The 16035-nt window shown below is 36.8% G+C and overlaps 2 protein-coding genes across 4 annotated transcripts; one reads left to right on the top strand and one right to left on the bottom strand.

Moving 5' to 3' along the window:
* Positions 1-2368: 2368 nt before the first annotated feature.
* LOC110923840 (expansin-like B1) lies at positions 2369-4074 on the top strand. 2 transcript variants are annotated; one of them, XM_022167898.2, is made up of 4 exons: positions 2369-2600; positions 2706-2994; positions 3426-3558; positions 3656-4074. In XM_022167898.2, the coding sequence occupies exons 1-4, from the start codon at positions 2447-2449 to the stop codon at positions 3857-3859; spliced, it is 780 nt and encodes a 259-aa protein (XP_022023590.1). In that variant the 5' UTR covers positions 2369-2446; the 3' UTR covers positions 3860-4074. The 2 variants fall into 2 exon arrangements, with proteins under 2 accessions (XP_022023590.1, XP_022023589.1); XM_022167897.2 differs by having other exon boundaries at positions 2703-2994; positions 3656-4040.
* Positions 4075-6211: 2137 nt separating this feature from the next.
* On the bottom strand, positions 6212-15813 carry LOC110921022 (SUPPRESSOR OF ABI3-5). Of its 2 annotated transcripts, XM_022165284.2 has the most exons (16): positions 15525-15813; positions 14423-14496; positions 12512-12637; positions 12303-12343; positions 11561-12188; positions 10978-11049; positions 10796-10888; positions 10627-10706; positions 10380-10533; positions 10093-10269; positions 9953-10021; positions 9096-9272; positions 8451-8613; positions 7526-8362; positions 6858-7048; positions 6304-6702 (listed from the first exon to the last, which is right to left on the bottom strand). In XM_022165284.2, exons 3-16 carry the CDS (start codon positions 12557-12559, stop codon positions 6523-6525), a joined length of 2910 nt encoding a protein of 969 aa, XP_022020976.1. In that variant the 5' UTR covers positions 12560-12637; positions 14423-14496; positions 15525-15813; the 3' UTR covers positions 6304-6522. The 2 variants fall into 2 exon arrangements, with proteins under 2 accessions (XP_022020975.1, XP_022020976.1); XM_022165283.2 differs by lacking the exon at positions 14423-14496 and having other exon boundaries at positions 6212-6702; positions 15525-15803.
* Positions 15814-16035: the final 222 nt, after the last annotated feature.

Raw genomic sequence — 16035 nt, 5'->3', positions numbered from 1 at the left:
TGACCATGGTGATATATTCTTGTATTGAATGTATCAAAGTTTAGTGCTAAACCACCTAACTAGCATCACTGTTTATCTTTTTACTTCTATTCCAAGCAACCTTTTTTTGTTTTCAAATTTACTATTTTGTGGCTTCAAATCCATTACCAACTCTCTTTCTTTGTCTACACACAGAAAAACATCCTTGTTCTAACTAGTCAAAGTCAAAATCGTGTGACGGTTTAAAGATTATGAGTTCTTGATAGTTGATGTGAAAAACATGAATGCTACATATGCCTAACATTAAAATCAAGTTTTATATGCACACCATAGATTTATGGCTTGGAATAGCCATGGATATCTTTTTGAATCGTGTACGTGTCACTTTGAGATTGAATTAAATGTGTCAATTTAAGCGCACACGCCGTAGGTTTTACACTTTGGCGGTGCGCCTTCCTATGTGCCAGAAATCAGAATAATAACCTTGAAATAAGTTTCTACTCATTGGCGGAGCTACATTATAGGTGTCGATGTCAGCCGGCACCAATATATTTTGCGTTTTACGACCCAATCTATTTTTACGATCGACCCCATTTTGGTTTAATGAAAAAGAAATTTAACCCCTTTGCCCATAAGTTTTTTGAAAAAATTATGTGTAATATTTACTAAATGAAAATATTATATAAATGTTTTACCAAATTAAAAAATTACAGTTTATTATATAGAGGTCGGGTAACGTACAAAATTCCTTAACGTACATTGTGTACGCGATTTAGTTAGGGGTGTTCATCGAATCGAATATCGAATTTTCGAATTATTCGAATCGAATTGTTCGAATAATTTTTATTTTTCCTTGAATTCGTATTCGATTCGAATTCGATTAAAACCTATCGAATTCGTATTCCAATAAAAAACCCAATTCGTATTCGATTAAAATTTTGAATTCGAATCGAATTCGAATAAATTCGATTTAATTCAGATTCTTTAAAACATGTAAGGACTATAAAAATGAAACAGAAATTTTAAAGCACCCATAAAACACGATATCACATTAAAAAGTTTCAAATAAAGTACCACAAGTCTAAAATTCAAAACGAGAAGCCGGGAATAATCGCTACACATTATAAGTTAATATTTTTATGTTTAGAAATCTATTGATAGATTTGTTAATTAGGTTTTACTTATGGGTCATGTAATGGGTAATTTTAATACTTGGAAAAAAATTAGAAAAGAAATTATAGTGTAGCTTAATAAAAGTTATATATTTATAATATAAAAAAATAATAAATAAAAATGTATAATTTTTATTCGAATTTCAAATCGAATCGAATTTGAAATTATAAATTCGTATTCGATTCGTATTCGATTTACTTGACTCGAATTGAATCGAATTCGAATTCTTATAATCGAAACGAATTCTTGATAATCGAATCGAATTTAAATGAATTTCGAATTTTTCGAATTCGAAACAAATCCTGAACACCCCTAGATTTAGTATCAACATGCGAAATTGGGTTTATAACGTGCGACTTTCATTTCTATATATACATGCGACTTTCATTCTATACATATATGTATATGTACATGCGAAATTGACTTTTATACATATATGAACATGCGATTTTAATTATATAAACATGCGACTTCTCAAATACATATTCATGCGATTTCACATTTTCCGTAATATAACGTGCGATTTTGCCTCGCGTACACAATGTACGTTAAGACATATTGTACGATGTACTTTTTCTTATTATGTAAGCCCAATTCTTATATTGAAAAAGAGGCTTTTTTTAAAGTTGTGATTGAGTATGTTGTGGATCGTTCACAAAATATGAAAACTCATAGTGAACAACTATAAGATGTATTTTTTGTATATTTCAAATAACTTCGTATTTTATTATGTGTTTTTTTCAATGACAATGTACTTTTATTACATGACTCGACACAACCTGAAAACTTTGACATCGGATTGTTATAAATCCGAGCACCGAAAAAATCTAGCACCATATATAAGAAGAAAAAAAAAACAAGAGTGCATTATATTCCCCAATACTGAATAATGTAGTCATGTAAATGACAAACATATAATTGAAAACAACACCACTCTATATGACTGAAAATGAAAATACATTGAGGTCCCTTCATATCATCTTCTTTGTCATCAGTTGGACCTCATTTAAAAAGTAAAATAGTAGAATATTCAAGAAAAGTCTTCAAAGGGTTGCCAATTTGCCATGTAGCTTCCCTATGTAAGCAGGTTGATGAGGAACAAACAAATATAATCAAATTAATTTCTTCATTCAACACAAAATGTCAAAACAATAGAAAATTCTACCAACTACACATTCTTTTTGTTCACTATAAATACTTATAACCTTATGTTAATATGGCATCCATACAATAACATTATAACAAACTTCAATCAATATTATTTCTCTCTTGCAATCATCTTCCATTTAATCAAATGGCATTTTCGCTACATGTTATGTTCATAGTTTCTACATTAATCTTTTCTATGCTAATGCTAATTCAAGTACAAGGTGACACTACGTCTAGCGGCGCTTTCATCCATTCGCGTGCAGGATACTACCCGAATTCTGAGGAAAAAGGATCAGAAAGTGAGAACAAATACATATATACGCATGCATACGTATATTATATATTGTTATAATAATTTCTACTAATTATATAAATTTTCATGATTTTTTTTTATCATGTAGCAGCTGGGAGATGCGGATATGGTTCATTTGGAGCAATGATTAACTATGGGGATGTAGCAGCGGCATCTGATCTTTATCGCGATGGTGTAGGGTGCGGTGCATGCTATCAAGTTAAGTGCACAAATGTTAAAGATTGCTCAGATGAAGGAGTGACAGTTGTTATAACTGACCAAGGATCCAGTGATCGCACCGATTTTATTATGAGCCAGAAAGCCTTCCGAAAAATGGCTCAGAATTCATATGCAGCATCTACTCTACTATCACAAGGAATTGTGGATATTGAATATAGGAGGTAAGACTCATTTAAAAAATGTGTGTTTGTGTGTATATATATATATATATATATATATGTACATGGTAATTGAGAAGCGTGAGAACTATTCTGGACTACTCATTTTCTCTAAGCAAAAAATAAATTATTTAATCTTTGTTAACGGCATCTCTCCGGTTTTTTTAGTTGTACATACGTGTACATTGTCAATTTTTAATTGTATATATGTGTACATTGTCAAACAAATATACGATACTTATTTTTCAATTTTAAACACATGTGTACATATGTGTATAACTCAAAAAAAAAGCTTAGAAAAAATGAGTGGTCCAAAATAATTATCACAGTTCTCAATTACCCAAGTGATTCTCACACGATCCTGATATATATTTATTAAAATATATTAAAAAAGTTTAGAAATTAATAATTAATTTCCACCATCCTTTCCACAGGGTTTCATGCAGCTACCCAAAGAGTAACATCACAATAAAGATTGATGAGAGCAGTGATTATCCATATTATCTAGCTTTTGTCATATGGTATCAACAAGGCCAAAAAGATATCACTGCAGTGCAACTATGTGAGGTAAGTTTATTATGCGTGTGCGAACATATATCGGTCAAGATGATGCCTTGTTCTTATTGTAGTTTAATGTTGTATGCTATTTATTTATTATATGCAGACCAATAATTTCAATTGCAAGTTACTAGACAGAAGCTACGGATCGGTATTTACAACAACATCACCGCCTAGTGGACCGTTGTCTCTAAGAATGTTATTTAGCAGCGAAAATGGAGATGAAAAATGGGTTGTTCCGGTTAACGCAATACCTGAAAACTGGAAGAAGGGGGCTGTGTATGACACAGGGGTGCAAGTAGAAGAATAACCGGTTAACCGCGCATTTATTGGGAATTTTTTCTTCATTAAAAGACATGAATAAAAGAAGACAAGCATGGTCTCTAACTATTATTATATATTGGTTATTTTAATTATAGCATATTTTTATGTAAGTTGTATTAAAATTCGTTATTGTTTCCTTTGTATTATTTAAAGAAGTTGCATTTATTTATAAACATTTGTTTGGTTGAAATAAAAAAGAAACTTTTGAAAGGAAATGATTGCTGGAAATAAGTGGAGAATTAGATAACGGTTTTTAACGGATAGAGAATATCATTTGTGGTTGTGTTTCAAGCATAAAGCAATGATATGATGTCATCCTGATGCATTATCAAAATGCGCTTTCCTTGAGCTATGGAGTGGGTTATCTTGGCATTATTAATTTTGTTTTTCTTTTTACTAATTCTTGATGCATTTTGGGTGATAAGTGCATGCCTTCCAATTGTTAGGGTCTTTATTGTACATGTCTTGAAACTTAGTCCAAGGTTTATCCTTGGACAATTTGTCCAAGTTTTTGTCTTGAAACTTAGTCCAAGGTTTATCCTTGGACAATTTTGTCCAAGTTTATGTCTAGACTTTTGTCAGGGGTTTGTGTTTAAGCAAAAGTCAGGGTTTTAGTGTAGATTGTTTTGTCCGGGCTTCTAGCATGTCATGGAAGTCCGTGGTTTGTCTTGTATGGGCTTTGGGCCCTTGTCTCCGGACAATGTGTTGTCCGGAGTTTGTCTTGTATATATACCTTTATGTGGAATAGACAAGACGGCGATAGTGTGTGAAATTTTGTGCACCTTTCTAACCCTAATTATTGTGTGTGTGTTTTGTCTGGCGGCTACTGTGTGTGACGTCATTCATCTTCCTCATCAAGAATACTCTGTGTATTCTTGATTTCTCTCACAAATCTTTGCATTCTAGTGTTTCATCTAAAGTGGTTGATCATCAGGTGGATTCCGCACACCTGTTGGTTGCATTAGCTGAGTGAGATCTTGGATTAGGAGGCCTTACAAGTGGTATCAGAGCATGACTACTTCTGTTCAACCGCTAACTATTAGAAGTAGTTATGTTACATGATAAAATTAACCGCTAATTACTATATAGCCTGGTAACGGTAGACTACAAGCCCTTTGACGGGCCTTAATGTTATTAGAAGTAGTTATGTTACATGATAAAATTAACTAAGTTGCCGCTTTGGTCCATGTGGTTGTTGTTTATTCAATTAACCAAATAATAAACTGATCAAAACAACAAAGCTAACCAAACCATAGGAACCAAAATAGCAGTTTACTCAATTAACTAAATGAACTCAACTTAGGTGTTGTTTGTTTTTTAAGAGGTAAAATGCCTGCAGTCTGCGGACCACATCTGCAGACATCTATAGAAGAAGAGGTGGACCAAACATCTGCAAGAAGAAGGCTATTTGTTTTTTAACGTATGTAGACTTTAAAAATAAACTGGTGGTGGTGTACGGACGGTGGTTGTGGACGATGATGGTGGTGGACGGTTGTGGGTATTGATGGACGATGGTGGTGGTGGTGATGGACGATGGTGGTGGTGGTGATGGACGGTGGTGGGTGGTGGGTGGTGGTGGTAGTGGATAGTGGTGTTTAACCCTTGCAGACCTTAGAAGATCTTAGAAGTGGTTGGGCCAAGTCTGCACCAAGAAGAGCTCACGCAGACTTTTTTTAATGAAATGTCTTCGGAAAAACAAACAGTTTGTGCTTGGCAATGTCTGTGTGTGGTCTGCGCGGCGCAGGCGGAAGAGCCTGCTTAGAGCTTTTCAGAACAAACAAACAATACCTTACACAAACTCAAGCTCACTTAAAAGATAACATGTAATGTTTTAAAAATTGGTTCAAACCAGTGGGTATTACTGGTTGAATCGGCTACAGGAGATATCACCGGTACAATAGAGCCCGGTCTACTTACGGTACCGGTTAAGTTTTCAAACCACCGGAAAATCCATCACCGGTGCATACCTATGAACCGGTTTATACCCATTTTGAGTTTTGAACTCGAAATTTTAAGTTTTAAATTCCCATTGTACTAAAACTTCTTATTATACAAAACAAAAATAGTTATGTTCTTGTTAACGAGAATAACAACAATAATGAATAGTCTTTTAAGCGATCGTAAACTTGATATATTCAACATTCCAATAGACTTTCTTGGGAAATTGTTTTTGATTTTGGAAATATATAGTTTAAGATTATTTTTTGAGTTAAAATGTAATTTCATGAAATCACAATTTAACCAGTTTAACCACTCAATACAACCAATTTTTTCTAAGCACAATCTGGTACGGTAGATACGCCGGTTTTTAAAACCTTGATAAGAGGTAATATCATCATCATATAAATGAAGTTTGTTTATGCTTGTCAACTTGATACAGAGAATCAGATGAGGGCTACATTCAGCTCCTCCAAAGAAGCAAAGGCTGAGTTGGTATACACGTTTGTTGTGATTATAAAATGAATTCATCTTGTAAATCATTTTGGAAAAAAAAAAAAAAACACACTTGGTCCAAACATTCACAAATTTAACCACCACCTAAATCCACAAACCAAAAGACCAGCACTCATCAGCTATGTAACATAACAAACGTAACCATTTACCAAATCTAAACCAACCTACAATTATTATTATTATTATCATTATCATTCATGACATTTCTCTGAATCTAGCAAGAGCTTTCTTCTGAATCAACGTTCGGTAGCTATCTCCCGCTTGCACCTCAAGGCTCGGGTCCAACTTCTTCGGTTGACTCCCGAGTCCGGCTCTCTTTTCCGTCGCCTGCGCTTGCACCGGCTCCACCATCCCACTCCCATCCTTTCCCAACCCCTGTTCATTAAACCACAACAACAAAACAAAACGAAACCCCCGTCCTATGTCAGATTCAACTGTTAACATTTGATTTACGTATATTCTGCCACCTGCTCCACCTTTTTCAAGATTCAACTAACTTAACAAAAAAAAATAAAGTATAAAAAAATTACCAAGCCTTCTTGCCAACCCATGTTGCGAAGCATTCTGTTACCGACATTAGTCTCGTCGATAGCCTTCTCAGATGTAATTACGTCGTAGCTCTGAACACTGCTGATACCGTCTACACCACCACCACGTCCTCCAACGCCAGGTGGAAACGGCATCGAATCCATGCCACCCCTTTTCGAAGCCGGATCTCGATCTTACCAGTTCGAACATTTAAAAAAAAACAAACGATTTCCGCACAAAGTCAATACATGCATGATAATAATAATGAAATTGTGAACGGTCAACGGCCCATGAAGACTCTTGGTTGTTTTACTTTTACATCTCCGTTTTTTCGATTTTAGAGTAAAATGTCATTTCCGTCCCTGAGGTTTGGCCAATTTTGTGACTTTCGTCCAAAGGTTTGTTTTTCCGCAACCGGATCCAAAAGGTTTAAATACTTGCCCATCTTTATCCGACTCGTTAACTCCATCTATTTTTTAGACATTTTCTATTAAAATAAAAACACTATAAGAAATAACGAGTTGAATGAAAATGGCAAGATTTCAAACCTTTTGGATTCGGATGCGGAAAAACAAACCTTTGAACGAAAGTCGCAAAACTGGTCAAATCTCAGGGGCGAAAATGGCATTTTACTTTTTATAGAAAGGGAAAACAGATGAGAGGTGCTTACTTGGATCTGCTCCGAGATCAGACAAATCATCCCCGAAAGACGAACCGTACAAACTCCTTCTTTCAGCAGCTCGATCCCGATAAGTAGTATGAGCTTGTTCTTTGACTGCTGACTGTACCGGCAACTCGGAAAATCGTCTTTTACCACTCACTGTAGGTGCTGGTGATGCGTAAGAACCTAAAGCAGATGCATCTGTCCTAAACGGGACTGCAGAATTTTGCGCTTCTGTTGCCGTTGATGATGATGATGTCACATATGTGGACCCCCTTATTACACCTCTTAACGTCCCTCCAGATATGCTACCTGCGGGTTTGGGGATCTCCTGGGCATCTAAGCTAGCAGATGTGTTGACGGAGACCGGTGGGGGTGAGTTGTCAATTACAATTTTGCCCTTTGTTGATGAAGATTTTTCTTCGATTACGCCAGATGGCGGATTGCCGTCAAGAGCTACCCGTGGTGCTTGACTTTCGTGACTCCTTTGCTTCCACATGGACAATACGTTACTCATTTTTTTCTTGTTTGCTAAAATGCTGCTTTTTGAAGCGAGTCGTATTTCTTTCATTTTTTCTTTCTCTTTCTTCTCTGCAGCTATGGCGGCAGCAGCAGCGGCCTGGACGGCATCTGGTAATGAAGTGGCCTTATCGTTTGATGTTATTGTGGCAGCTGGTGCGGATATAACTACTTTTCTGGTATTAGAACCGTTAGATGACTTGGCAGGTTCGGTTTCTTTGCTTTCTTTTCCAGATGCTTTATCGTTTTGATCATTACAAGGGACGTATTGTTGAGTTTGGTGATCGTAAGAATACCAAATTCCATTATTGCCATCATAGTACAGACCTATATAACAAAATACAAATGTTAACAATGTGTCAATATTGTAATAATAAAAAGCAATAATAGTAAACATTAAAAAGGAGTTACAGACCAGTATTTCCATCGTAATAGAACCCGGAAGCCGCATCATAGTAATAGCCAGACGCTTCATCCCAAACGAACCCAGATTGCGGGGCTGAAGCGTCCTTTGGATCTCCGTTAGATTGTTTGTCATCTGGATTATACTCTTTTGGGGCCCATCCAGCAGCATCATACTACATGAAAAAAACATGAACATTACCAAAAGATGTATAAAAAATAGAGTAAAATGTCATTTCTTCCTTGAGGTTTGGCTCTTTTTGCGACTTCCGTCGAAAGGTTTGTTTTTTCGCATCAGGATCCAAAAGATTTGAAGTCTTGCAATTTTCATCCGGCTCGTTAACTCCATCCATTTTTTAACGTTAAGTCAGGGGTATTTTCGTCTAAAAAGACGGAAATGCCCCCGTTTAACGGAGCGCTTTTATAATGGAACGTTTAATCTAATAATATGTTTGTAGTTTCTTAACTTATGCTTCTATTACAACAGTAAGCCAGGTGGAGTTAACAAGTCGGAAGAAAATGGCAAGATTTCAAAACTTTTGGATCCATATGCCGAAAAACAAACCCTTTGGACGGTAGTCGCAAAACTGGCAAAACCTCAGGGATGAAAATGGCATTTTACTCTAAAATATATTAGTCTTATACTTTAGAATAATACCTGTTGAGAAAATGCTGCAGCCTCTATTGCTGCAGCAGCAAGGCTGCTAGAATGAGAAGACGATGCACCAGATGCCGGCCCAAGGATGCTTTTCGCATACGCTACTCGCAAAACTTGGCCATTTTTTTCAAGTGTAGTCCCATTTGTTGCCTCGAGAGCTTTCGTGGCATCATCAACCTAAAAGAGATGTTCTTATGAATAATTTTCTTAAACAGGGGGGTAGGGGTGTTTACTGTTTAGCTATCGGTAGGGCTGCAAACGAACTGAACTTTCAGCTAAGAGTTCATGAAACGTTCGGCGGGAAGTTTGTTTGTGTCCGTTCGTTTAATAAACGAACGAACATGAACAGAGACCGCGTTCGTTCATTTATGTTCGTGAACGTTCGGTAACTTGTTCAGTTGTTCGTTTGTGTTCGGTACCTAAAATTAGGTTATGTTCGTTTGTTTTTTGAGACACTATTATATGTTTATCAAGATTATGTTAAGTACTCAAGTATATTTGTATAATTAGGTTAGTATATTTTGAGTGGATCTACATAATGTCTTTGATGAAAGATGCTGATTTTATTCAAAATTTAATATATGTTCGTTTCATGAACGCTTGTTTGTGTTTGTGTGTATTCATTTATGTTCATGGACGTTTGTTTGTGTTCGTTTCTGTTTATGAACACTTGTTTGTTTGTGTTCGTTTGTTTACATTTGTGTTCATGAGCGTCCGTTTGTGTTCGAAACCTAAAATTAACAACCGAACACGAGCACGTCCATTTTTCCTTGATGAATGAACACGAACAAAAAATCTCGTTCGGTAAGTGTTCGTTCGGTTCATTTGCAGCCCTAGCTATCGGTATATAAACTTACAGAATGAAAATGTATGAAGGCGAATCCCCTTGAAACATGAGTAAACTTGTCTCGAACAAGTCGAAGATCCTGTAAACGGATTATTAGCAAAGAACAGAACTTATTATAAATTAAACTATTATAGAAACAACCATTTGTACCTTAATTGGAGCATGTTTAGAAAACTCATAGCGAATCATTTCCTCGTCAGCATTTTCATCTAATCCTCGTACTACCAAAACATGAGTGGGGCCTGTCTCTCCTTTCTTACCAAATGAAGCATGATTTGATGATGCCATGTCAGCAAGAGGAGCATCGTCTGTCCTAGGTTCGTTACACTAATTCAGAACAGCCGAAAAAAGATTGAATTAGTATTTAGTACTAACCATCTCAAATTAATAATGAAGCATACTTTAAGGTATAACCGTATACAAGAGTAAATGATCACCTGAAAACATGATGTCCTCCTCGCAAAGTTAACGCAGCCACATATTGTGCACATCCAATCCGAAAGAAGCATTGTGCTTCGGTGGTTCATATGACCCGCCCTCGATGACCCGTCTGACCCAAAGAAAGGTCCACCGGCTCCTCCAGCTGGCTTACTGTTGTAATAGAAGCATAAGTTAAGAAACTACAAACATATTATTAGATTAAACGTTCCATTATGAAAACTCAAATATCGAATAAGAGAATACCTATACTCAAAGAATAGCTTCCTACCATCAACAAGAAGACCCTCATCTCCAACTTTATCCATCATCGAACGTGCAGACCCCTGATTTGCAGCAATACATACATAAATTTTGTACACAATGCTTGCGTTAGAATATACAAAAGAAAAAGAGAAGGAAACGTAAGCAATACCGTGGTCGGGAAATCTATAAATGCGAATCCACGGGAAACACCGGAATTTCGCTCCTTGATAACACGGACATGACGAAGTGGTCCCCATTCAGCCTATAGTTAAAATAATGATATAAGAAACTAAATAATATTAAAAAATTATAATATTTTGTAAAGAGATTAACGGGATAAGTTATAAGTACAAGAATTTGATGCAGATCTTCTTCGGTGGTATTTTGGGACAAACCCTTCACAACAACAGTAGCAGATGGAGTCTACAAAAACATAATCAACAGTCATCAAACTAAAACCTAACATTTATACAGAATTAAATTTAGGAATAAAAGGCAATTTTCGTCCCTAAGGTTTGGCCAGTTTTGTGACTTTAGTTCAAAGGTTTATTTTTCCGCATCTGGATCCAAAAGATGTGAAATCTGGCCATTTTCAACCAGCTCGTTAACTCCATCCATATTTCTCCGTTAAGTCAGATGTATTTTCGTCTTTTTTGTTAACTTAAAGGGCAATTCAGTTGTTTTCATTTTATGTACAAGCATTTAGCATAATGTACAAGTATTCAAAAAACCCTTACTAAATGAAAAAGATGAAAATACCCGACTTAACGGGGGAAAATGGATGGAGTTAACGAGCCGGATGAAAATGACGAGATTTCAAACCTTTTGGATCCATATGTGGAAAAACAAACATTTGGAGAAAGTCAGAAAAGTTGCCAAACCTCAGGGACGAAGATAGCATTTTACTCTATTAAATTTAAAATTTAACACGCACCGCTGAATAATATTCATGATGATGTTTTTTGTCACGGTCTCTTCTTCTATCTGACCTGTCATACCAATCATCATCGTAACTGTCTTCTCTATAACTTCTCCCACGACTACGACTTCTTGGAGTTCTAGATCTAGATCTAGACCTAGACCTAGACCTAGACCTAACCCGGTCATCATGTCCATGTGACCGAGACCGGGACCGCTCATGCCTCTTGTATGGACTCAGGTCCCGTTTTCTATCCCGTGAGTCACGTCTTCGCCAACCGCCATCTCGCCTACTACCACCTCTGTCGTAATCAGAATCATAACTGTGCCTTCCGTGATCATAATCTCTCTCACGACTTTCTTCCCTGCTTTGTGAAACACGTGGACGATAGTCATAGTCATCGAATGCATAATCATCACGATCCCTACCACCGTATCTCGGAGGCCTCGCGTATCCACCATCATCATAGTAATCGCCCTCACGAAAAGCATACTCGTCCTCGTACATTCGCCGTCTTGTTTGAGGCCAACCTCCAGCAGCTTGCGGTGGCAATACATCCCGGTGGAAGGCGTTTCTTGAATAGATATCATCTCTTGGTAAACGTTCGTCTAAATACCTCCTATCATCGTATAGATCACCCGGCCTGCAAATTGAATAAAGCCCAGATGCAAAAAACGAGAAGAAAACAGAGATATAACAAATCATGAAGAATTTAAAATACACGTGTTAGAAATAAAGTGAAACAAGTGTAACTCACCGAAAATTTGGATCATGGACTGCAGGATAACGATCGAGGGCCTGTGGATTCAAGAAATGAAGGTGTGTCAGCAAGTTTATAAGGATGGAAGTAGAAGGCAAATCGATTCCATATCCTCACTGTCCCATGGCTTTATCTCATAGTCACAAAAAGCCCTAATATCTTTGTATTCGTATATGATCCCATATTAAAAAAGAAACCACAATTACGCTGTTATTTTCCCATCCATGCGGAGGACCATAGCGACCCGGATCCATTTTGGATTGACCTGTCAATGTTTAGGTGTTTACCCCTGCAAAGCTCTTGCTGATCGCTTACTGTATAAACTTTTTTTCCTGTAATGGACGCACAAACAGATAGTCATGCTACAGTAAACTGAGAAACAACAGTCAAGATTTGGCCTCCCATTTTACTCGATTCGTCATAGATCTAACATTCTAACTTCTTCGCAGAATTCCAGAAATAACCATCTTTAATTTCTTATGCTACTAAAATTTAGGTTCGTGATAAAGAAACCAGTAAAAAATTCATGACAAACTTAATTGCAATTTAAAAAGAATATATACACCTATGAGTCTATGACCTATACAGCAAGATTTTACAAACATAACTTTCAACTATGCATAGCCTTCTGTACAAGGATCCTAACAGCACGAAACTATAACAAGTGTCCTGAATTCATTTACAGTATTCACAAATAACGGCCCACATTCAAAATCGGTCACCAAAAGCTACTCATAATACATATATGACCTCCATAAATCTGAATAACTGGGTACCTTTAATTTTACTGGTAGTCTAGAAACATCTTGAATGTGTAATAGCAAAGTGAAAGCAAAACAAGTTTGCAGTTAGTGATCAGTAGATTCCCAAAACATGAAATTTTACTTAAATATTAATACCTAAACAAGAGCAGTAACCGACAATTCACAAACCCACAGATCAAACTAGTCTAATGTATTTTAGGATAAAAAACCTACAACAATAAAGCAAAAATAGCTCAAATGATAAGAATTTTAGTTCAATATTTTATACAGCTCAGTCTAGTCTAATCCGACCTGGCTGAATAAATACCAAAAAGAAAAAGAGTACACGACACACTTCTCAAAAACCACTCACCAAAACTAAGTAACAAATCTCAATGATCCATATATTCACATGGTTTAAAAAGGCTTTCCGAGGCCCGCCTCGAGGCTTACGCCTCGGCTGAGGCTATGAAAAACCGCCTTAAAGGCTTAGCCTCATAGGGGTCAACTGAAACCTAGGCCTCAGTCATCCGAGGCTTTCCGAGGCTATCCGAGGCGCTGAGGCGGTGAGGCGAGGCGATGAGGCTTAAGCCTCACCAGACCTTGTGAAAATGAAAAATTTTAGGTTTTTTGGACTTTATTTTAGACCCGTTTGGTGTTTATTAGGCTTAATTGGTGGGCCAACTCAATAGCTCACTTAAAAACATCTATCAGGTTAAAAAAACCTAATCTAAAAGAAGATATCGGTTGGGCACAGATAGGATGAACAAGTTGGTGTACGTTATGTACAATAGGAGATTGAAGCAAAAGTTTATAAAGAAGACGAATCTAAAAGATGATGAAATCCCGATAGTTGCCGATGATGTTTTGTCGGATGATGAGTGGATAGCCAACCCGAGTGGGGATGAAGATGGCATTGGTGGAGTTGGCGGGTCAAAATGTCAAATGAGGAAAAAGGTGAGAGTTCATCATCTAGGAGGAAAAGGAAAAGAGTTATTAATTTGGTTGATGACAATCTAAATACGCCAGATGAAAACTTTGATGATGATGTGGAGGAAAACGAGTTCTATGATATTTAGATGTCATAACATTACTAATTTAAGTTGTTCTATGTTTGTTTTATGTTAAACCTTGTTTGTTTTCCTATTTTCTATTTATGATGTTTGTTTTATGGTAATTTGTGATATTATGAGATATAGATACATTTTTTAAATTTTTTTAATAATGTTTTGAGGCTTACGCCTCGACCTGCCTCGAGGCTTACGCCTCGTGAGGCTAAGGGAAAACGCCTCGATACCCGTTTCCGCCTTTTTTAACCTTGTATATTCACCAACTTCGAGTTTCATCAGACCCTCCTTTATGGTCCCAGCCCACCTTAACACACATGCTATGTTGTCAAAGGTGCACCATATGCCTTCAGGCTCTCAGGCGCAGGTTTAGAGCATTTTCTGGCAGAATTCCAACAAAAAATGGTGAAAAACAACTCATAAATAAAGCTAGAATCAACCTAAATAAGCATAAAATCAACCTAAAACAGCCTAAACAAGCCTAAGGGGCTGTTTGGCAACTTCTGAATGGTGAAGTGCTGAACCAGTAAGAGGTCTGAACCATCAAGTGCTGAACCAGTAAGAGGTTTGAACCATTAAGAGCCAGTATAATGCTTAAACGTTTAGAGGCAAACGTCTGACCCATTCAGATTAGAGGTCTTAACCATTCAGACTCTGTATAATGCTTAACCATTCAGAGGCAAATGGCTGAACCATTCAGACATCTGCTTGCGAAACAAACAATCTGAACCATTAAGTGTTGAACCAGTAAGAGGTCCGAACCAGTAAGAGGTCCGAACCATTAAGAGGCTCATTAAGAGGTAAACAAACAGCCCCTAAAACATGTCTAAAACCCCTAATAATGGTATTTTTGTACTATATGCCTAGCTTAAAAAATCTCTCGCTTTTTAAGCGCCTGGCGCCTAGACTATACGCCTTGAGTGCGTTTATGCGCCTTGACAGCATAGCACACATCGAACTACCTAGTTTGTTAAATGCAAGTCGTATGAATCACAGATACGTGTGTGCAATCAACCAGCTGGACTGCTGGAGACATACTATAACCAAAGCACAACCACCATAAAATGATTAACACCGATATAGAGTCTGAAAACTAATCATGACTTTCTTAACCGAAAGCTCAATATGAGCAACAATTACCACACAACACAAATTCACAATAATCCCTAACATTTCACAATGTAATTTGATCAACTCAACAAGCACATATTAATAACTCAGTCACAGCCTAAACAGAATCAAAAGCACTAATGAGTAGCTATCGACAAGAGCAGTCTAGTACTCCTTGCATACACCTGGCAAAATCCTGTTCAACTAGAAAACAACACCCAAATATATCAATTGCAAACATTCGTAAACCCTAGATACTCAATTCGTCAATTAAAATCAACAAAAACAGATAAACTCACAAGTAATAGGTGGAAATCGCTTAATCAGATCGTCCGATTTAGGTGAATATCTTCGATTTGACAACACAACGTCAGGTGAATTGTTTCGTGTAGCAGATAGAGGATACGACGACTGTGTAGAATCGAACAAAATCACGTAAATCAGAGATTAACGAGCGGAATTGGAGATGAAATTGATGATATTTGTAACGATTTGATAACCTAACGAGGCGGTTACGAAGAGATCTGTGGTGGTTAGATGGAGGATGAATGTTTGTTTGTTCATACGAACATGTAATTTTTCAGATAAGACCCCCCGTAGGGGGCGTTTTTTATAAAAAAAATTCAAAAAAAACGCCTAATCACGCCCAAAGCCCATTACGGGGCGGCGTTTTGTGGCGTGTTCCGAGCAGAAAATGGTTTTGGCGTTTTTGTAATCACGCCATTGCATGCATTCTCATTTCCATTTTGGCCAATAAGAATATTCCACCTAATTTTTAGTTTAGTTTACTTTTATTTTTTTATATAATTG

The sequence above is a fragment of the Helianthus annuus genome, chromosome 17 (assembly GCF_002127325.2).
Source record: "Helianthus annuus cultivar XRQ/B chromosome 17, HanXRQr2.0-SUNRISE, whole genome shotgun sequence".
NCBI lineage: Eukaryota > Viridiplantae > Streptophyta > Magnoliopsida > Asterales > Asteraceae > Helianthus > Helianthus annuus.
The sequence above is the reverse complement of the archived record's forward strand: the minus strand, read 5'-3'. Positions and strand labels throughout refer to the sequence as shown.